This window comes from Macaca fascicularis, chromosome 12 (genome assembly GCF_037993035.2).
Source record: "Macaca fascicularis isolate 582-1 chromosome 12, T2T-MFA8v1.1".
Classification (NCBI taxonomy): domain Eukaryota; kingdom Metazoa; phylum Chordata; class Mammalia; order Primates; family Cercopithecidae; genus Macaca; species Macaca fascicularis.
In genome coordinates, this window is record NC_088386.1 from 91,308,042 (window position 1) to 91,332,969 (window position 24,928).

General features: G+C 35.8%; 1 protein-coding gene across 16 annotated transcripts in view; it reads left to right on the forward strand.

The window, feature by feature from the left end:
• SLC39A10 (solute carrier family 39 member 10) overlaps window positions 1-24,928 on the forward strand; it is a 164,308-nt gene that overhangs the window by 101,865 nt on the left and 37,515 nt on the right. For 15 of the 16 annotated variants that reach the window (XM_065525797.1, XM_074009605.1, XM_074009606.1 and 12 more), the window contains 2 exons: window positions 5,009-6,027; window positions 8,665-8,872. In XM_065525797.1, the coding sequence (XP_065381869.1) occupies window positions 5,020-6,027; window positions 8,665-8,872 (1,216 nt within the window). In that variant the 5' untranslated portion in view covers window positions 5,009-5,019. Of the gene's footprint in view, window positions 1-1,230; window positions 1,347-5,008; window positions 6,028-8,664; window positions 8,873-24,928 lie in introns of all 16 variants that reach the window. The other variant, XM_065525805.1, reaches the window with a different exon arrangement.

Here is a 24,928-nt window from a genome sequence, read left to right on the forward strand (position 1 = left end):
AGTGGGCAGTGAGTGAATGTGAAGGCCTGGGACATTACTGTATACTACTGTAAACCAATGATTGGCTTTGGCATGGGCATGTGGTAGAGACCTAAGAGATCAAAGATAGGTAAAGAGAAATCTGAGAGAGGCTTGAGGGAAATATTTTTCTCCCTGGATAAAAAGAGATGTGAAGTTAAACCTTCCATCCAAACAGGATTTCTGTGGAAAAAAAATAAAAAAGAAATTATGTTTTAAAAAAGATAAATCTTCCAGTTTTGAATATGATTATGCAGGGTTATCTTGAGACTCTGAGAAGGCAAATTTGAGATTGCTTGGATTTTTGGTATTGTCCTAGAATCACCCATTTCTTTTGATTTCTTTTTATGTGAAAGTTTTCCTCTGTTTTAATCATTTGGTTGAGTATTCTGTCATTGCAATAGTTCACATTAGAAAAACATTTACAATCTTGTAATAAGGATTTTTTTTTTTGAGATGGAGTCTCGCTCTGTCACCCAGTCTGGAGTGCAGTGGTGCCATCTTAGCTCACTGCAACCTCTGCCTCCCAGGTTCATGCCATTCTCTTGCCTCAGCCTCCTGAGTAACTTGTACTACAGGTGCCCGCCACCACGCCCGGCTAAGTTTTTTTGTATCTTTAGTAGAGATGGGGTTTCACCGTGTTAGCCAGGATGGACTCGATCTCCTGACCTCATGATCCGCCTGCCTCGGCCTCCCAAAGTGCTGGGATTACAGGCGTGAGCCACCGCGCCTGGCCCCAATAAGGATTCTTGAATGTGTCTTTGCATGCCTAAGCGCAAGGGTAATTAAAAGTGGAACTTGGGAGCTGTAGAGTGTGTTCATAGTTGGCTGTAATAAATGTCAAGTAGCTTTCCAAAAATGGCTGTACCAATATATACTTCCACCAGAGGTAAGGTAGTTTGTTTCTTTGTATTAGACCTTTACTTAACTTCTAGTATTGTGAGATACTAATTTTTGCCTATTACCGTCTTAGAGCCTTATCTAGATTTGAATTGCCTAGATTATTAGTCATCATGTTGCTGTTTTACCAACCTGTTTTATGTTCTTTTCATAGTTGTCTATGCAGTAGTGGAGTTTTTTTTATTACTATATGGGCTTTATATACTCTGGATACTGATGTTTTATATACATTGTTTATATATACGCATTGCAAATATCTCCTAGTATATGGCTTGCTATAAGCTTTTTTGTGTTTTTTTTTCCTCCCCCGAGACGAAGTCTTGCTGTGTCACCCAGTCTGGCAGGCCAGAGTGCAGTGGCACAATCTCGGCTCACTACAACCTCCACCTCCCGGGTTCAAGTAATTCTCCTGCCTCAAGCTTTTTTTGGTAGTGTCCTTTATTATAGAGTAATTTAAAAATAATTTAATCAGAAATTTTCATCATGATATGTGCTTTGTGTCTTGCCTAAAAAAATCTTTCCTTATCCCAAAACCATAAAGACATTCTCTTACATTTTCTTCTAGAACTTGTTGATAATTTTGCTTTTCACATATAGGTTTTTAATGTTCTTGGAATTGACTTGTATGTGTAGTGTGAGGAAGAAGTATTTTCACAATCAATATTATTGATTCTCTTTGAGAACTCTGTTCCACTCCACTGGCCTATCTACCCCCTGTGCTAGTTCTATGTTTTTTTCATTAGTATAATTTTATAAAAAGATGTCTTTAATACCTTGCTAATCTTCTGAATTGTTTTGATTGTCCTTGGGTTTTTGCTTTTATGAGTTTTTGGATGTGCTTTTGAAGTCTCACCAAAACCAAACAGCTATGAGGATTTTAATTGGCATTGAATTAAATTTGTATGTACACTTGGGAAGATTTTATATACCTTATGCAATGTATCCCACCTATCATATAGATGATGTCTCTCTCCAGGTTTTGCAGTTCTTTACTGTCCTTCAGTAACATCTTAATAGATTTTTCCTTTTGATGGTTTTATGTCTTGTTCTACTTAATTCTAGAAACCATACAATTTTGTTTATAATTACATTTTTTGATTGGTTTTCAGTGAAGAAAATTTGATTTTTATAAAACTTTGTATTGAAATAGAATGTGTTCAGAAAGTACACAGAGCATAAGTGCCATGAACTGTCACAAAGTAAACATATTTACATAACTACTACTGATGTCAGGAAAGAGCAGTACACTTTGCAGTCCTCTCCACTCTGGTTTTCTCCCAATTATTACCCCCATCTTTCTTTCAAAAAGTAATCATGGCCAGGTGCGGAGGCTCACACCTCAATCTTAGCATTTTGGGAATTTGAGTTGGGAGGAGTGCTTAAGGCTAGGAGTTTGAGATCAGCCTGGACAACAGAGCAAGATCCCTGAAAGAAGAAAATTAAAACCGAGCGTGGTGGTACACACAGCTACTTGGAAGGCTAAGTGGGAAGATCGCTTGTGCCTGGGAGTTTAAGGCTCCAGTGAGCTTTGATTGCGCCACTGCACTCCAGCCTGGGTGTCAGAGTGACATCCTGTCTCAAAAAAAAAGAAAAAAAAAAACCCACATAGTTTAGTTCTATTCCTTTTTACCTTTATATAAGAATTATACTGCTTTCTTTGTTTGTCACTTTTTTCCCAATATTTGTGAAATTCATCTATGCATGAAGCTGTAATTTCATTTTTATTCCTGTGTGATAGATTTTTCTGTTTCATTTATCATTTTATTGTTGATGAACATTTAGGCTTTTATCAGGTGTTTTTTGTTGTTGTTGTTGTTTGTTTTTTCTTTGTTTTTTTTGACCAGAGTCTGTCTGTATTGCCCATGCTGGAGTGCAGTGGCACGATCACGGCTCACTGCAACCTCCGCCTCCTGGGTTCAAGCTATTTTCCTGTGTCAGCCTCCTGAGTAGCTGGGCTTACAGGCACGTGCCACCATGCCTGGCTAATTTTTATACTTTTAGTAACAATAGGGTTTTACCATGTTTGCTAGGCCTGTCTTAAAGTCCTGACCTCAAGTGATCCGCCTGCCTTGGCCTCCCAGTGTGTTGGGATTACAGGTGTGAGCCACCATGCCCAGCCTTTTTTAAGTTTTGACTGTGGTAAATAATGGTTATGTGAATATTCATGATGGTATTCATGTACATGGATTTCTGTTGGGCATATACCCCAGACTAAAATTGCTGTGCGAGTGCATAGGCTTATTTTCAGCTTCTGGCAGATCTTGCCAAACAGTTTTTCAGAAGATACAATCTATAATCTTACTGTCATTGTACACAAGTTCCATTTAACTCTATATACTCTTGCCTACTTTTGATATTGGCAGTATTTTATATTTTAGTTCTTTTTATGGAGTATATAGTGGTGTCTAATTGTGATTTTAATTTGGTTTCCTGAAGACTTCTGAGCTGAACATCTTTTCATTTGGTTCTTAGCAGTTTGGCTGTTATGAAGTGCTTGTTCAAGTTACCTACTCATTTTTTCATTGGGTCGTCTTACTGTAATTTTCATTTGATGTGTAGAAGTTCCTTATATATCTTTTAATGTACATTGTGGTAGTCTTCTTCCAGTCTGCAGCCTGCCTTTTTAGTTAGGTTTTTGTTTTGGATGTCTCTTGATGAAACATAAATTCTTAATTTCAGTGTAATATATTATCAATTTTGTGTTCTTTCTCGAAGGTCTTAAAATTAGTCTTCCAAATCTTCAAGATCTGCACTTTCCAGTACAGTAGCCAGTAGCCACATGTGTCGATTGAGCACTTGAAATATAAATAGACTGAATTAGGATGTGCTGTAAGTGTAAAATACATGACAGATTTCAAAGACGTAGTATTAAAAAGAATGTAAAATATTTTAATGATTTTTATATTGATTAGATGTTGAAGTTATAATATTTTGGATATAATGGGTTAAATAGAATAGTATGAAATTAGTTTCATCTATTCTGGAAAACTTCAAAACTACGTAATTGGCTCTTATATTTCTAGATTCTTGAAGTATGCTTGTCCAATAGAACTATCTATAATGATGGACATGTTCTGTGTCTACATAGTAGACATTAGCTACATGTGGCTATTGAACAATTAAAATGTGGCCAGGGTGACTGAGAGGCTGCATTTTAAATTTAATTTTAGTTAATTTAAGTACCCATATGTCACTAGTGGCTACCATTGAACTGGACAGTTCTGGACACTTTATCATTTTAGCATTTCTTGTTTCAGATTTATGTTCACGAGCTATTAGCAATTGATTTTTGTAATAATGTGAGGTAAGGGTCAGATTTTATTTATTATTTCCTTTTGTGTGGAAACCTAATTGACCAAGCACCAAGGAAAAGACCATCCTTTCTGGTTTTTAGCTTTTGTCTTCTGTTCCTTTAGTCTATTTGTTAGTTACTGCACCAAATACCACAGCGTCTTTAATAATTCACAGAGTGAATGCTTCAATTTTGTTCCTCAAGGAACACATCTTAGCCATTCTTGGCCCTTTCCGTTTCCACATAAATATTAAAAACAGTTAATCAGTTTTCACAAAATAATTTCTGAGATTTTGACTGGGATTGTATTGGATACATAGTTTATCCAATCGTAACATGAAATAGCCATCCATTTATTTAGGTCTTTTATTTCTCCTAATAATTTTCTCTCAATAATATTTCTCTCAATAATTTCTCTCTTTTGTATGTAAAATTCTTGTATGTCTTTGGTTAGATACATTCCTAGCTATTTGCTACTGTAAATGTTACTATTTTTGAGTTTTGTTTTCTAATTATTGCTGGTGTATCAGAATATAATTTATTACTGTCCTTATATGCAGTAACTGTACTAAACTAACTTATTAATTCTTAAAGATTCTTTAAGGCATGCTGCATAATTAATTCTACCATTTGTGAATAATGACAGTTTCACTTTTCTCTGATTCTTAACATATTTTATCATGAAGGAAATGGAGTAAAACTTTTTTTAGTGGATTGGCAACTTCTAGAGAATTTGTGATTGTTTTGAATGTGTCTAGGTAGAAACTAATACTTGTCTGTCTCTTTAAATCTCTTTAGGAAAAATAGAAATGAAGGTACATATGCACACAAAATTTTGCCTCATTTGTTTGCTGACATTTATTTTTCATCATTGCAACCATTGCCATGAAGAACATGACCATGGCCCTGAGGCGCTTCACAGACAGCATCGTGGAATGACAGAATTGGAGCCAAGCAAATTTTCAAAGCAAGCTGCTGAAAATGAAAAAAAATACTATATTGAAAAACTTTTTGAGCGTTATGGTGAAAATGGAAGATTATCCTTTTTTGGTTTGGAGAAACTTTTAACAAACTTGGGCCTTGGAGAGAGAAAAGTAGTTGAGATTAATCATGAGGATCTTGGCCACGATCATGTTTCTCACTTAGATATTTTGGCAGTTCAAGAGGGAAAGCATTTTCACTCACATAACCACCAGCATTCCCATAATCATTTAAATTCAGAAAATCAAACTGTGACCAGTGTATCAACAAAAAGAAACCATAAATGTGATCCAGAGAAAGAGACAATTGAAGTGTCTGTAAAATCTGATGATAAACATATGCATGACCATAATCACCGCCTACGTCATCACCATCGTTTGCATCATCATCTTGATCATAACAATACTCACCATTTTCATAACGATTCCATTACTCCCAGTGAGCGTGGGGAGCCTAGCAATGAACCTTCAACAGAGACCAATAAAACCCAGGAACAATCTGATGTTAAACTACCGAAAGGAAAGAGGAAGAAAAAAGGGAGGAAAAGTAATGAAAATTCTGAGGTTATTACACCAGGTTTTCCCCCTAACCATGATCAGGGTGAACAGTATGAGCATAATCGGGTCCACAAACCTGATCGTGTACATAACCCAGGTCATTCTCATGTACATCTTCCAGAACGTAATGGTCATGATCCTGGTCATGGACACCAAGATCTTGATCCTGATAATGAAGGTGAACTTCGACATACTAGAAAGAGAGAAGCACCACATGTTAAAAATAATGCAATAATCTCTTTGAGAAAAGATCTTAATGAAGATGACCATCATCATGAAGTAAGTATAAAAAGATGTCTGATAGCTGCTTCATAATTCTCAGATAATTGTGGTGCATTTTAAAAACAGGATAAATAACAGTGGAGTATTAATCATATTTAAATGTATTTCCATATCTTTACCTATGAAACATCAGGTAATGTTCACGAACAGGATACATTAAAGAATTAAAATCAGTATAAAGATTTTTAAGCGACTGGGTGCGGTGGCTCACACCTGTAATCCCAGCACTTTGGGAGGCTGAGGTGGGTGGATCACGAGGTCGGGAGATTGAGACCATCTTGGCTAACACGGTGAAACCCCGTCTCTACTAAAAATACAAAAAATTAGCGGGGCATGGTGGTGGGCGCCTGTAATCTCAACTACTCAGGAGGCTGAGGGGGAGAATCACTTGAACCCGGGAGGCAGAGGTTGCAGTGAGCTGAGATCATGCCACTGCACTCTAGCCTGGGCGACAGAGTGAGTCTCCATCTCAAAAAAAGAAAAAAAAAAATTTTTAAAATCTGAATTTCACTTGTATTTGTTTGTTTCTTATATTCTCAAATTTGGTTTCCTCAAATCTAAATGTATTTTTAAGAAATTTTTTTTATAGTACGTATCTGAAGACTAAGCATTTTAATGTTGTTAAAAAATGTATTCCTTATGAATTGACTCTCCAAGCTAGTCTCTTACTGTTATTATTGTTAGCCACGTTCTAGGTATTTGAAAATTAAATTTTTAAAATTGTTGTTCAGTTTGTCCTCTTGGGAAGTAACTAGAACAGTTTCCAGTTCATAAGTTGTTAATTTATTGAATTAACTATTCAGTGTTTCCAAGTCATTGATGTAGCTCCAAAGTCAGGTATTTTGCACATATGGTTAGCTTGTTTTCTCTGTGTCACTTTATGGTAAGGCCTACTTACTCATGATAATTGTTTTTTTCTCAGGCCTTTCACAGACTTAGGATGAATATAAAAAGGTATAATAATAAGAAACTAATAGTAATGGGATGTCCTGTTTTCCTTTAAAATTTTCATACTCTTGGGTACTTACACATTTGGTTGGCTCCCTGATTTTCTTTTTAACTATTCACCTTAAGCACATTCATTTTAGTTTCATTAAAGGGATGTTGATTCCTTGTTTATTCTATTTTTAGCATTCTTACTAAGTTTAGAAAAATTTGTTAAATTTGTTGTTCATATGTATAGAAAGTAGCACCATCAACTGTGGAAAATGACCACATCCTTTTCTGTCACTATCATTGACATATGTTTTATGTCTAGGTAAATATCTTTGTGTTTCTTCCCTAGATAAATCATCAGCTATTTGGTTTTCAGCAGTTATAAACACTGATTTTAAAATAACATATATCAAGATCTTAGTATGGTTTTGAAGTATGCATTCATTTTATTATTATTTTCAAAAATTTATTCTTTGTAGAGATGGAGTCTCACTATATTGCCCAGACTGGTCTCAAACTCCTGACCTCAAGCAGTTCTCCAGCCTTAAATTCCCAAAGTGCTGGGATTACAGTGCATTAATTATTATGACTTAGGATAATTATTATGACTTAAGATAATATCCTAGAATATTTTGTTGATAATTACTAGATCTTATTGTTCATTTCTTCTTTGTATCACATCCATGAGGTTTGCATCATTAGACTTGTTAATGGCATTCTGATAGGTCTGATGCATACTGGGAATCTCATGATTCTGAAATGTTCAATAATTTTAATAGAGTAGTACCTTATGGTAATTAAGACCTAAGAAGATCAAAAGCAATTAAGTGGTGCTAAATAGAAAAAAATCAAAATTAAAAAAAAAACTAAGAAGAATCATTTTTGTGTGTTTATAGGTTTTTAGTTTTTCATGTTTTTTTGTGTGCCATAGATAAAACCATATAGTAAGATAGCAAGTTAATAAACAAGCATGCAACCAGAGCAGATATATGTGACAAAGGGACAGTGCCAGTCTCTTTTGCCATAATTTAGATGCTTGTTTTTAACCATATGATGGATCCACACCTGTTGGCTATTTGTTTTCTGCTTTGTTTTGTTTTTTATTATTATTTTTTCTCCTCTTTCATCAGTGTTAAGCTTACTTTTTGTTTGTTTTTAAAGTACCAGTGGATGAAGCTGCCTTTATTTTTATCTTCCGGTTTTGTTCCTGTCAACGGACATTGGGCCAGAATTTTCCAAAACAATGTGCTTTTGGAGTGCATTTGGCAATGAAAATGTCTATATTATGGTATATTTTAATATAAGCCATTAAAGTACTCTAAATCTATTTAATCTGTTCCACAGATAAGGATCTTGAGTCACCGATGATTGCAATTTGATAGGGAAATGATTTTTCTCATCATCCTACGAGAGTCTTGGGGATATAGTTGTGAGTCATCCTTATCCATGACAAAAAGTCATTATCTTTCATGTGTTGGCGTAGAAAAATTATTAAAGTCCATGAAGAGTTTTGGGTGATATAGTTGAGTGTATCCCTGTTAGAAATTCTTATTAAAAAGTTTTATTTGTAATAGATATCTATGTATTACAGATTATTTGCAAGTAATATTTAGAATATTTATTAGGCAGTAATTTATTTTTTTGCATAATCTCCTTAAAGACACTCTTACTTAATTTGTTTTATCACTTTCTTTGCAGTGTTTGAATGTCACTCAGTTATTAAAATACTATGGTCATGGTGCCAACTCTCCCATCTCAACTGATTTATTTACATACCTTTGCCCTGCGTTGTTATATCAAATCGACAGCAGACTTTGTATTGAGCATTTTGACAAACTTTTAGTTGAAGATATAAATAAGGATAAAAACCTGGTTCCTGAAGATGAGGCAAATATAGGGGCATCAGGTAAGAGAAATTTTTAGTTTTTTCTCCTTAAAATAGTACCTGTAGTTACTTTTTAAACTGTAGTTGAATTAGAAAATAATCCTAAATTATTGGCTTTCTTTTGGTATCAGACTTTAAATATATTTTAATCAGGTTTAGATATGCATGTTTAAAAGAAACTGGGGGAAGACAGGAGGCACAATATGTTTTATTTATCTCTTTTGGCATATTACAAAGGGATATTTTGCTGTGGATGGAGTACTAGATTAAAAATGATATACAGATTTGTGATAAGTTGATTATTTTTGATAAGCAAATATAAGTAATGGGACCCCTAAAGTTATTTGTTCTTGTAATTACTTCACATTTATCAGGGTGCCTCTGTTGAAAAGCAAAGATGATTTAAATTTTAAAGACGTAAAAAGGGAAGCTACTGTGTGTAAACTCCAGGAATGTCTGAGAAATGCCTAATCAACTTGGCACGTGAACTTTATTATGGGCATTTCTAGAGAGCTTTCAACTAGGGTAAAACCAAAACTATTTTTAAATTTCTTTTAGGCTCTTTTTTCATGGTACCCACTTGGCTCCACCTTGGTGTTCACAGGTACCTCCCACTTAATATTTCAAAACTTATACTCCACACAAAATTTGTACCCCTTAATGGATCCCAAATATCATTACATTTCATTCTTTTGATAAAATCTGGAACTCTTTGACTTTCTTTTTGTCCTTTTTCTTCTTTTCATTTTTTTCCCATTCTGTAATCAGGTATGAAGTCCAGTTAAAGCTATCTCTTCAGTGTCTTCTAACTCCATCCTCTCTCTCATAACAATTCTGGATTTTCTTGGTTATTGGATTGTTGAAATAACTTCATAACCTTCCCTGCCTGTGTTTGTGTCCCCTTGCAAGACATTCTTAGCACTTAAACTAGATTTATCTTTCTAAAATGCAAAGAGATTCTGACACAGAATTTTTTCTTTATAGTGATAGCTAACATTTTGTTAATACATGCTTTTAAAATCTTATTTACTTAAACACATATTGCAGACACTGTTCTAAGCTGAATTCATTTACTCCTCACAACACTTTTATGAGACAGGTAATGTTAGTCTTCCCAGTAGCTTTTCTAATATCTCAGAGCTCATAAGTGGTAGTACTGGGATTCAGTCCTGTAACTATTTTGCTATCTTATGTGCTGTTTTAAATGCATTTTTTTTTCCCACTAAGTTTTAGCAGTAATCCTGTGAGGGAGAGATTATATGATTCTTGTTTCTAAAAACAAGATGAGGAAACTGACAGAGCCCACAAACCCTAAGGTTTGTCTGATGAAACCTCTGAGTATCTAATCCCTATGACATTGTCTTCCAAATTAAGTTAGTTCTGATACCACCTTTGTGATTTTTCCCATGTATCTTCACACTACTTAATACTTTGTATTTTCTCACTAATATATATTTTTTGTATCTCTGGAACATGGATTTGATGTGATGTGCTAGTTATATTTTTTCTCATGCATTTTAGGAAACTGCATCATGCTGTATTGTTCAGAGCCCTTTACTTGGCCCACAAGGCTTTCCGTAATATGATCCTCCCTGTGTGTCTTGACATTCTTACCCCTCATCATTCATTTCTCTCCTCTTTTCTCAGTTCTAACGATAATAAACTACTGTTAATAGATTGTGCCATTTTTCTCCCGTCCCTCTCTCCCTCTTCACTTTCTAAACCCCCCGTGCCTGACTGACGGCTATAATTCCTCAAAGATTCAGTTCAAGTATTGGCCCCTCTGGGTAAACTTAGTGACCATACTAGGCTAAACTATGTTCCCTTCCTTGACACCTCTAGATGTCTCCCTCATAGTATAGATCTTGGGGGATCTTAATAATTAAATTAATCTGTTTTTGTTGGACTTCAGTTGCTTTAATACAGTGACTAAACCTTTTAAACTCTTATGTTGATTGAATGAATACAGTTGCTTAATATAAGTCTGTAAGCGTTCAGTTATAATCCAGGAAAGACACTTGTTGAAATGTGTCTTTGAAGATCATTATGTGACTGTATCAATCAGCCTGATATACTTTGATAATGAATGTCTTCAAAATTAGTTTTGAGAACTTTTTTTTTAACCATAAAGTAATGAAAAACTGATGGAATTACTGTGAACACAGTTCTGGATGAAATGCCAGATAGGGTGGCTTTAGAGGATACTAGTAAAATGAGCAAAATGATATGTATGAATATGGACTTAAAACTGAATTCTGTCATAATAAAGGATTGAAAGGACAGAATTTTTAAACATTTCGTAGTGTAGGAATAAGGTAGACATCCCATTCCAATACGTAAGAATTTTATTTGCGATAAAGATACAAGTAAAAGGAAATATTATTACATAAAAAGTAAAGTCTTTTAGGCACCTACATTTCTATTTCTGATTAATATCTTTGCAGTAGGAAAATAAATTTAGACTAGACAAATGAATCATAATAATCTATGTTCTCTGCTAAAAATACAAAAAATTAGCTGGGTGTGGTGGTGTGCACCTATAGTCCCAGCTACTTGGGAGGCTGAGGCAGGAGAATTGCTTGAACCGGAGAGGCAAAGGTTGCAGTGAGCTGAGATCGCACCACTGCACTCCAGCCTGGCAACAGAGTGAGACTCCATCTCAAAACAAAACAAAAACCTATGTTTATTGGGACTTTACCATGTGCTGTACTAAACATTTTTACAAGGATGTTTCTTTTAATTTATTAAACCCACTCAACAGGCACTTTACTTTTGTTTGGTGAGGAAAAGGAGGCTTAGAGAGTAAGTCAGGTAACTTGCCCAAGGTCACACAGACTGCTGCCAGGTAGCAGAGCCATGCTATGAACTATAGTATTCTCCTTCTACAACATATAATCATAACCATTGTGCTGTAATTCTTACACTTCCTGCTCTACTGTTTCCTCCTGAAAAGGTTTTGGAGAGTGCTTTGCTAGAATATAAGTGGCAGAGAAATGAGGCAAGTTTTATAGAATTATTTTTACTAGTATTTTGACAGATTTGCAAGTATTGTTTTAAGTATACATAAGTTGGTGGTTTAAAAAAATCTAAGAATGGTCTTCTTGATAAACAAGTGGGGCCCTCTGGTAAGATCAGCAAAGGCAGAGAAAGTGGGTCTTTGCACTAGATTTGAATTCTGATCTTTGAATAGATAAATTTGGCCTCTTTCTTGACTTCATGCTTATTGATCTTGGTGGATGAATAAGCGCCCTGAGAGGCCTAGTCCCTCTCAGGTGCCTGTAAATTCTCACTGTGGCAGGAGAAAGGGGAAGCTAGGTCTGAGATTAAACTTAATTAAAAATACAATAGATTTATTTGTTCCTTACAGAGAAAAATGGAGACTGAGACTGATCTAAAGTTAAAACTAATAGCTTTTTTCTTGTTTTGAAGTCTTCTGAAAAGCTTCTTGTTCTTTGTTATGTTACCCGTGGATTATTATATTGCCATAGTCAATATATTCTAATGAAGCTGTTGACAGATGCTTGACTATAGTAATATTGAAAGTTACAGCTTATTCAATCTGAAAAGCCTTAGAGGAAATTGTACTTGCTTTGAAAACAAATATGTTACTAATAGTGAATATTGATTAGTTGTTTGCAGGTGGTTATTAGCATTGTCAGAAATGCAGCTTGAATTAATTATGTGCTGATAGATGTTAATAATTGTTAGAGATAATGCCCTGCTAGTAATTAGTTTTAATGACTACTGCACCATTAAGAAAGGTTAACTTGTTCTATATAAATCTCCCATAGTGGCACAGCTACTACCTCATTAACTTTGTTCAAAGACTGCTGTAAACCTAATATGCTATATACTGTGTATGGTAGAAATCGTTTGTTTCACAAGATTGGCTCATTTAGTCATAGAGTTGACCCTAGCTTAATTACCAAGGGGGGTTGTGAATAGGCTGCTAAGCATTTTCTGTCAATTAAAATGCTGAAGCAGTGTAGAAAACTGCCATCTTGCACATGCTTTGAACCAAGTTAATTAGAAAGTTTCCACAGATGAGCGCTTCTTTTTAAAAGAATGCATTTTCTCTCTAGATAATGAGAAAGGGAGTCAGTGAATAACTAAGCTTGAAGACCTTTAGCATTTTAAGCAACCCAATTTGCAGAATAAGTGAAGCTTGTTTCAGACATTTGGTGCTTTTTTATTGCATATGGTATCTTGGGTACATATAAAGAAAACATTTATTAGTGGTCTTTAATAGTTTGTATATTGTTTTATATAAAGTTTTAAAAATATACCTTTTGTTTTGTTTTTGCTTTATACCAAATGAATTGTGATTAAAAAGCCCAACAATTTGGTTAGAAATCAAAACAATTTTACTACCATCATTGCTTTTTTTCCTACATGTGGGAAATTAGGATAGAGTTTATGTAAGCTTAAATTTAAATGTTATAAATTCTACAAATAAAGCATTTAAATAATATGGGAAAGTATTTTAGTACAGTAAGTTCAAAACAACTTCACATTTCTGCTCATAGGTCAAAAGGATTATTCCTTGGAAGATTCCAAGTTGTTAGAAGAATGAACTATCATTTGAATTTGTAGTGCTTTTAGAAAGCTGAAATTGTTTTTAAATTAATAATTCAGGATAAGAAACCATGTTTATAATGTTGTATACTTAGGAGCTCGTAATAGTAGGACTGTTTTCCTAATGAAATAGTTGTCCAGGAATAGTTGCAATCTACAGAAAATACCTGGAAATTTTCTGATTTATCTGAAAAGGGAAATCTAGCTCTTCACTTATTTGGGACTGGCAGGAGTAAGTGACAATGTGTGTTACATGCAAAATAAATAATTAACCTTACTGCTTATGTATATTTTTAGTTGGCATTGAAATAAATATATTCTGATAATTTTATGTAGTTATAAGTTTGTTTTGTCAAGGTAGAGATACACTTTTGCCTGTTTGCCTCTATCCTAATTAGCTCAAATTTAGAAGAACTGCCATTTGGATTAATAAAGTTAGTATTCCTTCCTACTTTCATGTTTAATTGTACTTTATATTTTCTTATATATTTTCTTTTTTGTGAATCCACCTCTGTGAGGTAAACACAGGAGTCATAAATAAATCACTTGGCCAAGGATTCTCTGAAAAGACTGTGAATTAGTGGAGAAAACAGTGGATTAAAAATTAGACGACCGACTGGGAGCAGTGGCTCACACCTGTAATCTCAGCACTTGGAGAGTCTGAGGCAAGAGGATCTCTTGAGCCAGGAGTTCTAGACTAGCCTGGGCAACATAGGGAGACCCTGTCTCTACAAATAATTTTTAAATTTTTGAAAAAATTAGCTGAGCATGTGGTGCATGCCTGTGGTCCCAACTACTTGGGAGGCAGAGGCAGAAGGATGACCTTAGCCTGGGAGATTGAGGGTGTAGTGAGCTGTGATCACACTACCGCACTCCAACCTGGATAACAGAGTGAGACCTTCTCTCAGAAAAAAAGAGGACTTTGGATTTAGTTTTAGCTTTGCCATTTTTAGCTATATAAATGTTTTTAAATTGTGGTAAAATTATATAACGTAAAATTTGCCATTTTGACAAATTTTTTTCCAGTTTTTTGAACTGTGATGAAATACAGTAACAAAATTTGTCATTTTAACAATATTTAAGTATACAGTTTGGTGATATTAAATATATTCATAATATTAAATACATTCATAATGTTACACAACCATCCATACTATTTACCTCCATAATTCTTTTCATCTTGTAAAACCAAAACTCTATACCCATTAAACAGTAACTCCTATTTCCCCCTCTCCCCAGACCCTGGGACCTATCAATCTACTGTCTTTATGTTTATGATTTTGATTAAGCATCTTATATAAATAGAACCATATATTATTTGCCTTTTTGTGACTGGCTTATTTCACTTAGCATAATGTCCTCAAGGTTCATCCATGTTGTAGCATCAGAAATTCCTTCCTGGCCAGGCACAGTGGCTCATGCCTATAATCCTAGCACTTTGGGAGGCTAAGGCGGGCAGATCACCTGAGGTCAGGAGTTCGAGACCATCCTGACCAACATGGTGAAACCTCATCTCTACTAAAAATACAAAAACTAGCTGGATGTGGTGGCGGGTGCCTGTGATCCCAGCTACTTGGGAAGTTGAGGCAGGAGAATCGTTTGAACCGGGAGGCAGAGGTTGCAATGAGCCAGTATCACACCGCTGCACTCCAGACTGGGCAACAGAGCGAGACTCTCTAAAAAAAGGAAGGAAGAAAGAAAGAAATTCCTTCATGTTTAAGGCTGAATAATATGACATTGCATGTATATACCACATTTTGCTTATGCATTTATCTGTCCATGGACAGTTGAGTTGCTTCCACATTTTAGCTAATGTGAAACATGTTGCTGTGAACATGGGCATCTCGACCCTGCTTTAAATTCTTTTGGTTATATACCCAGAAGTGGAATTGCCCTATCATATGGTAATTCCATTTTTAATTTTTTGAGGAACTGCCATACTATTTTCCATAATGGCTGTACCATTTTACATTACCCCCAAGAGTGCACAAGTCTCCCGGTTTCTCCACATCTTTGCCAACACTTTTTTCTTGATAGTAGCCAACCTAATGGTGTGAGGTGGCATCTCATTGTAGTTCTGATTTGAATTTTCCTGAAGATTAGTGCTGTTAGGCATCTTTTCATGTGCTTATTGGCAATTTGTATATCTCCTTTCAAAAAATGCCTATTACAGTTCTTTGCCCATTTTTTTTAATCTGGTTATTCTTTTCATTGTTGAATTTTAGGAGTTCTCTATATTCTGAATATTAATCCCTCATCAGATATATGATTTGCAAATATTTTCTCCCATTTTATGCATTGCCTTGTTACTCTGTTGATAATTGTCTTTTTGTTTTTAAATTTATTTTTTATTTCAATAGGTTTTTTGGGGAACAGGTGGAGTTTGATTACATGAATAAGTTTTTTTTTTTTTTTTTGAAACGGAGTCTCCCTCTGTCTCCCAGGCTGGAGTGCAGTGAGGCGATCACGTCTCTCAGCAAGCTCCGCCTCTCGGGTTCATGCCATTCTCCTGCCACGGCCTCTTCCAGTAGCTGGGACTACAGGCGCCCACCACCACGCTCGGCTAATTTTTTGTATTTTTAGTAGAGGCGGGGTTTCATTGTGGTCTCGATCTCCTGACCTCGTGATCCACCCGCCTCGGCCTCCCAAAGTCCTGGGATTACAAGCGTGAGCCACCGCACCCGGCCATGAATAAGTTCTTTAGTGGTGATTTCTGAGATTTTGGTGCACCTATCACCTAACCAGTGTATACTGTACCCAATGTGTAGTTTTATCCCTTCCCCCCCGCCACCCCACCCTTTCCGCTGAGTCCCGGAAGTTCATTGTATCATTTTTATGCCTTGGTATCCTCATAGCTTAGCTCCCAGTTATGAGTGAGAGCGTACGATGTTTGGTGTTCAATTCCTGAGTTTCTTCACTTAGAATAATAGTCTCCAATTCCATCCAGGTTTCTGCAAATGCCATTGTTTTATTCCTTTTTATGGCTGAGTAGTATTCCATGGTACATATATGCCACATTTTCTCTATCCACTCGTTGGTTGATGGGCATTTGGGCTGGTTCCATATTTTTGGAATTGCAGGTTGTGCTGCTATAAACATGTGTCCAAGTATTTTAGTTCTATAATGACTTTTTTCCCTCTGGGTAGATACCTAGTCATGAGATTGCTGGATCAAATGGTAGATCTACTTTTAGTTTTTTAAGTAATCTCCACACTGTTTTCCATAGTGGTTGTACTAGTTTACATTCCCACCAGCAGTGTAAAAGTGTTCCCTTTTCACCACATCCATGCCAACATCTGTTATTTTTTGGTTTTTTGATTATGGCCAATCTTGCAGGAGTGAGGTGGCATCACATTGTGGTTTTGATTTGCATTTCTCTGGTAGTTAGCATTGTTGATCATTTTTCCATGTTTCTTGGCCATTTGTGTATCTTCTTTTGAGAATTGTCTATTCATGCCCTGAGCCACTTTTAGATGGGATTGTTTGTTTTTCTCTTGCTGGTTTGTTTCAGTTCTTTGTAGATTCTGGATATTAGTTCCTTGTTAGATGTATAGATTGTGAAGATTTTCTCCCACTCTGTGGGTTTTCTGTTAACTCTGCTGATTATATTGTTGCTGTGCAGAAGCTTTTTAGTTTAATTAAATACCATCTGTTGATCTTGGTTTTTATTGCATTTGCTTTTAGGTTCTTGCCCTGAAGTCTTTGCCTAAGCCAATGTCTAGAATGGTGTTTCCAGTGTTCCACTGTTGTGGTATCAAGTCTTAGATTTAAGTCTTTGCTCCATCTTGAGTTGATTTTTTTTTTTTTATAAGGTGATGGCTGAGGATCCAGTTTCATTCTTCTACGTATGACTTACCAATTTTCCCCGCACCATTTGTTGAATAGGGTGTCCTTTCCCCAGTTTATGTTTTTGTTGGCTTTGTTGAAGATCTGTTGGCTGTAAGTATTTGACTTTATTTCTGGGTTCTCTATTCTGTTCCATTGGTCTATGTGCCTATTTTTATACCAGTACCACGCTGCTTTGGTGACTATGGCCTTAAGCATAGTTTGAAGTCAGGTAATGCAATGCCTCCAGATTTGTTCTTTTTGCTTAGTCTTGCATTGGCCATGTAGGCTCTTTTTTGGTTCCATATGAATTTTAAGATTTTTTTTTTCTAGTTCTGTGAAGAATTATGATGGTATTTTGATAGAAATTGCATTGAATCTGTAGATTGCTTTTGGCAGTGTGGTCAGTTTCACAATATTGATTCTACCCATCCATGAGCATGGGATGTGTTTCCATTTGTTTGTGTTATCTATGATTTCTTTCAGCACTGTTTTATAGTTTTCCTTATAGAGGTCTTTAACCTAGTTGGTTCGGTGTATTCCTAAGTTTATTTTATTTGTAGCTATTGTAAAAGTGGTTGAGTTCTTGATTTGATTCTCAGCTTGGTTGCTGTCGGTGTATAGCAGAGCTACTGATTAATTTTGTATTCTGAAACTTTGCTGAATTCATTTACTAGTTCTGGGAGCTTTTTGGATGAGTCTTTAGTGTTTTCTAGGATACGATCATATCAAGAAACAGTGACAGTTTGACTTCCTCTTTACCAATTTGAGCACCCGTGATTTCTTTCTCTTCTCTGATTGCTCTGGCTAGGACTTCCAGTACTATGTTGAATAGAAGTGGTGAAAGTGGCATCCTTGTCTTGTTCCAGTTCTCAGGGAATGCTTTCAACTTCTTCCCATTTAGTATAATATTAGCTGTGGGTTTGTCATAGATGGCTTTTATTACCTTAAGGTATGTCCCTTCTCAGCAAAATTGCTGAGGGTTTTAATCATAAAGGAATGCTGGCTTTTGTCAAATGCTTTTTCTGCATCTATTGAGACGATCGTGTGATTTTGTTTTTAATTTTATGTGGTGTATCACATTTATTGACTTGCAGATGTTAAACCATTCCTGCATCCCTAGTATGAAACCCACTTGATCATGGTGGATTACCGTTTTGGTATGCTGTTGGAGTCGGTTCACTAGTATTTTGTTGAGGATTTTTGCATCTGTGTTCATCAAGGATATTGGTGTGTAGTTTTCTTTTTTTGTTATATCCTTCCCTGGTTTTGGTATTAGGGTGATACTTGCTTCATAGAATGATTTAGGGAGGATTCCCTCCTTTTGTATCCTGAGGAATAGTGTCCGTAGGATTGGTACCAATTCTTTGAATGTCTGATAGAATTCAGCTGTGAATCTGTCTGGTCCTGGACTTTTTTTTGTTGGCAGTTTCAATCTTGCTGCTTGTTATTGATGTGTTTCTATATTTTCCTGGTTTGATCTAGGAGGGTTGTATATTTCCAGGAATTTATCCATCTCATCTAGGTTTTCTGGTTTATGTGTGTGAAGGTGTTCGTAGTAGCCTTGAATCATCTTTTGTTTTTCTGTGGCATCAGGAGTAATACCTCCTGTTTCATTTCTAATTGAGCTTATTTGGATCTTCTCTCTTCTTAGTTAATCTCACTAATGGTCTATCAATTTTATTTATCTTTTCAAAAAACCAGCTTTTTGTTTCATTTATCTTTTGTATTGTTGTTTGTTTGTTTCAGTTTCATTTATTTCTACACTGATCTTTGTTATTTCTTTTCTTCTGCTGGGTTTGGGTTTGGATTGCTCTTGCTTCTCCAGTTCTGTGAGGTGTGACCTTAGATTGTCTATTTGTGCTCTTTCAGACTTTTTGATGTAACAGGCATTTAATGCTATAAACTTTTAGCACTGCTTTTGCTGTGTCCCAGAAGTTTTGATAGGTTGTGTCACTATTATCGTTCAGTTCAGATAATTTTTTAATTCCATCTTGATTTCATTGTTGACACAATGACCATTCAGGAGCAGGTTATTTAATTTACTTATATTTGTATGGCTTTAAGTGTTCCTTTTGCAGTTGATTTCCAATTTTATTCCATTGTGGTCTGAGACAGTACTTGATATAATTTCCATTTTCTTAAATTTACTGAGACTTGTTTTGTGCCTTGTCATATGGTCTGTCTTGGAGAGTGTTCCATGTGCTGATGAATAGAATGTATATTCTGCAGTTGTTGAGTAGAATGTTCTGTAAATATCTGTTTTGTTCATTTGTTTTAGGGTATAGTTTGTTTCTTTGCTGACTTTCTGTCTTGATTTGTCTAGTGCTGTCAGTGGAGTATTAAAGTCAGAACTCAAGGTCTGCTGTTTAGAGTATTTTGTCCCACTGGGTGCTCCCTTGATGTGGTGTTCTCCCCCTTTCCTTAGAGGGATTGTTTTTGCTCTTCTGGGTTCAGCCATCCAGCAGAGAGCTACTGGGCTCCAGGCTGGTACTGGGGAGTGTCTGCAAAGAGACCTGTGGTGTGATCCATCTTCAGGTCTGTCAGCTGCAGATACCAGCACCTGTTCTTGAGGGGGTAGCAGGGGAGTGAAATGGACACTGAAGGTCCTTGGTTGTATTTTTGTTTGGCGTTCTGGTTTCATGTTGGTTGGCATCCAGCCGGATGTAGCACTTTCAAGAGTGCATCAGCTGTGGTTGTATAGGGAGGATCAGGCGGTGGGTGGGGCTATAGAGCTCCCAAGAGATTCTGTGTTTTTTTTTTTTTTTGCAGGACTTTTCCTTAATTCAGCCAAAGACGTGGTTCTTGTCCTTCGTTGGCCATGAAGATTTAGGCTTGCAGATGGGGTTTGAAGGGTGAGCAAAGCAGGGTTTTATTGAGTGAAAGAAAGATATGGGGAAAACAGATTCTCCGCGGGGCGGGAGTCCCTGCTAAAGTGCTTCTTGCCTTGCAGGTAGGCATCCCAGGTTCCACACAGGAAGAACAGGGGCCAGGCTTCTCCCAGCTGCAAATGGAGGCAACTTCCTGAGGCTCCACTCTGGTGCGCATTCCTCCCAGTGCGCAAGCCAGTTGGAGTTTTTCCGGGGACCCACTCCCACCTGACTATCTCACTTTGTCTTTGGCAACCTGGGAAGGTAGAGAAAGACCACCAGGTAGGGGTAGGGATAGGCATGACTGAGCTCAGACTCTCTTTGGGTGGGGCTTCCTGTGGCCGCTATGGGGAATGGGGATGTGGTTCCCAGGCCAGTGGAGTTTTGTTCCCAGGGGGATTATGGCTGCCTCTGCTGAGTCACACAGGTCACCAGGAAAGTGGGGGAAAACTGAGGCCTCACCACACTCCCACACAACCTGCAGTCCTAAAGGTGGGCCTCACTCCTACCATGCCCCCGGAGAAGCACCGAGTCTATTTCCAGGCAGCCAGTGAGCAGGACTGAGAACTGCCCCAGATCACCAGCCTACCCCACTGAGAAAGCAAGTGGACTCACAGTTTTTTGGTGTCTCAGGGAGCCTGCAGAGGCAATCCAGTTCCTCCAAAGGGTCCGTGAATTCTCTCAGCTTTTTTGGTATGTTGCTGTGGTAGTTCTTGGAGCAAAAGTTCACGATGTGAGTCTCCACATGCTGCTCTGCAAGCTATTCCAGCCTCCTATCCGCCATCTTAATCCGTATTTGTCTTTTGATGCACAAATTTTTTAAAATTTTTTTGAAATCCAATTTGTCTGTTTCTTTTGTTTTTGCCTGTACCTTTGGTTTTTATTTTTCAGAAATTATTGTCAAATCTAATGTTGTGAAGCTTTTGCTCGGTTTTCTTCTAAGAGTTTTATAGTTTTAGATCATATATTTAATTTAGGTATTTGATTCATTTTGAGTTAATTTTTATGTATGGTGCTATATAAGATTCCAACTGCATTCTTTTACTTGTGGATATCTGGTTTTTCTAGCACCATTTGTTGAAAAGACTGTTCTTTCTCTCATTAAATGATCTTGCACCCTCATCAAAAATTGTTTCACCATATATTTGAAGGCTTATTTCCAGGCTCGCTCTTCTATTCCATTGGTCTGTATGTCTGTTTTTATGCCGTTACTGTGCTGTTTTGATTACTGTAGCTTTGTGTAGTAAGTTTTGAAATCAGGAAGTGTGATTCTTCCAGTTTTGTTTTTGTTATTCAAGTTTATCTTGGCTATTTTGGGTTCTTTGTGGTTTCATATGAATTTTAGGAAGTTTTTTATTTCTTAAAAAAAAACAAAACAAAACCTATCATTGAGATTTTAATAGGGATTGCATTGAATCTGTAGATCAACTTCGGCAGAATTGACATCTTAGCAATATAGTCCACCCTTAATATCTGTGGGTTCTGCATCTGCAGATTCAACCAACCCAAGGACCAAAAATATTTGGGAAAAAATTAAAAATAATACAAGAATAAAAAGTAACACAAATAAAAACAATACAGCTATTTACATAGCATTTATATTGTATTAGATATTATAAATTAGAGTTGGCCCTCAAACAACGTGGGGGATTAGCAGTGCCATTCCCCGTGTAGTTGAAAATTTATGTATAACTTTTGGTCTCCCAAAACATAACTACTAGTAGCCTACTGTTGACCAGAAGCCTTACCAATAATACAGTCAATTTATGTCAATAGTATATCTATTATGTACTGTATATTCTTAGAATAAAATAAGCTGGAGAAAAGAAAATATATTAAGAAAATCATAAGGAATTTATGTAGGATTTATTAATTATAATGTAAGGATACACAGCAGAGAATTTATTTTAAGCAAAGTGAGAGTTTATTGGAAAAAGTATAGTAACACTTGGAAAAGGGCCAAGCAGGTGACTTGAAAAATCAAGTGCCTGTGTGGAATCTTTAGGATTTTCAGTTCATTATTCATATTAACTATTCATTAAATGAAAGTGAATCATGATGAAGATCTTCATTCTCATCATCTTCATGTTGAGTAGGCTGAGGAAGAGGTGGAAGAGGGAGGGGATCTGTTGGTCTTAACTGTCCCAGGGGTGGCCAAAGCAGAAAAACACATGTATTAAGTGGATGCACGCTATTCAAACCCATGTTGCTCAATGGTCAGCTATAATTTAGTAATGATTTAAAATATAAGAGAGGATGTGCATAGATTAAATGCAATTATTATGCTATATTACTTAAGGCACTTGAGCATCCACAGATTTTGGTGTCTTTATGGGGGTACTAGAACTAATTTCTGCAGAAACCAAGTGATGACTGTATTAAGTCTTCCAATCTGTGAACATGGGGTATGTTTTTATTATTTGTCTTCTTTAATTTCTTTCCGCAGTATTTTGTAGTTTTCTTTTTTACTCTTTTTTTAAATTTAACTTTTAAGTTCACGTTACACATGCAGGTTTGTTATATAGGTAAACTTATGTCATAGGATTTTGTTGTGCAGATTAGTCACCCAGGTATTAAGCTTAGTGCCCATTAGTTATTTTTCCTGATGCTGTCCCTCCCCACGTTCACTATGGAATAGGCCCCAGTGTCTGTTGTTCCCCTCTATGTGTCCATGAGTACACAGACAACCTACAGAATGGGAGAAAATTTTTGCAAACTTATGCATCTGACAAAGATCTAATATCCAGCATGTATAAGAAATTTAAACAAATTTACAAGAAAAAATGACCCCATTAAAAAGTGGGCAAAGGACATGAATAAACACTTTTCAATGGAAGACATACGTGCAGCCAACAAGCATATGAGGAAAAGCTCCATATCACTGATTGTTAGAGAAATGCAAATCAAAACCACAATGAGATACCATCTCACACCAGTCAGAATGTTTTGTAGTTTTCATTGTACAAGTCTTCTACCTCCTTGGTTAAGTTAATTGCTAAGTATTTTACTCTTTTTGATGCTATTGTAAGTGGATTTGTTTTCATAATTTCCTTTTCAGATTGTTCATTGTTGGTATATATAAAAATGCAACTGATTTTTGTGTTAACTTTGTATCTCGCTATTTTGCTGAATTCATTCTAATGCTTTTTTTGTGTGAAATCTTTTTTTTTTTTTAAACAGCAGAGAATTTATTTTAAGAAAAGTGAGAGTTTATTAGAGTACTTGGAAGAGGGCCAAGCAGGCAACTTTAAAAATCAAGTACTTCTGTGGAATCTTCACGATTTCCTACGTGTAAGATCAAATCAAGTGCAAACAGATGTTAATTTTACTTACTCCTTTCCAAATTGGATGTTTTGAATTTTTTTCTTGCCTAATTGTTTGGCTAGAACTTCCAGTACTATGTTGAATAGAAGTGATGAAAGCAAGCATCCTTGCTTTATTCTTCATCTTAGAGAAAAGGCTTTGTCTTTCACCATCGAGTATGATGTTTGCTGTGAGTTTTTCATATATAGCTTTATTATGTAAGGTTTGTTGCTGTCTGTTCCTAGTTTGTTGAGTCTTGTGATCATGAGAAGATACTGAATTTTGTCATGTGCTTTTTCTGCTCATTGAGATGATCATGTGGGTGTTTTTTTCTTTATTCTGTTAATATATGTTGATTTTTATATATTGAACTTTTATTGCATTCCAGCAATAAATCCCACTTAGTCATGTTGTATAATCCTTTTAATTTGTTGCTGGATTTTGTTTGCTAGTTGTTTTTTTTTCTTTGAGAATTTTTACATCTGTGTTCATAAGGGATATTGGTCTGTAGTTGTCATTTCCTGTAGTGTCTTTGTCTGATACCTTTAGTATCAGGGTAATGCTGGCCTCATAGAATGAGTTAGAAAGTGTTACCTCCTCTTTAATTTTTTTGGGAAAAGTTTGAGAAGGTTTGGTATTAGTTCTTCTTTAAATGTTAGGTAGAATTTATCAGGTCTATTCTATTATAATCCTTTTTATTTCCTTGTAATCAGTAGTAACATCCTGGCTTTAATTTCTGAATTTAGTAATTGTATCTTCTCTCTTTTTCTTAGTCAGTCTAGCTTAAGGTTTGTCAATTTTGTGATCTTTTCCAAGAATCAACTATAGGTTTCATTGATTTTGTTTTTCTGCTCTCTATTCATTTACGTCTGCTCTAATTTTTATTATATTCTTCCTTCTGCTAGTCTTGGCTTATTTTGTTCTTCTTTTTCTAGTCCCTTAAGTGTAATGTTAAGTTTTTGGTTTGAGATGTTACTTGTTTTTTCATGTGAGTTTTAATAATTATCTGTTTTTCCCTTAGCACTAGTTTAGATGTATCCCATAAGTTTTGGTTGCGGTTTTGTTTTCATTTGTCTCAACTATTTTCTAATGTCCCTTGTAATTGCTTCCTTGATCCAGTTGTTAAGAATATGTTGTTTAAGTTCTATAAATTTGTAAATTTTCCCATTTTACCTCAATAGTTGATTTCTAACTATTCCATTATGGTAGGAGAAGACACTTTGTATTATATTTATATTTTTAAATCTGTTAGACTCAATTTGCGACCTAATACATGGTCTATCCTGGAAAATGTTCCATGTGCACTGACGAATGTTTCTGGTGCTGTTTTGAGTAGTGTTCCTTATATGTATATTAGATCTAGTTGGTTTATTGTGTTAAGTCCTCTATTTCCTTGCCTATCTGCTGGATAGCTGTTTTATTCATTATTGAAAGTAGAGTACTGAGATCTCCAACTGTTATTGTAGAACTGTTTATTTCTCCCTTCAATTGTGACAGTTTTTGT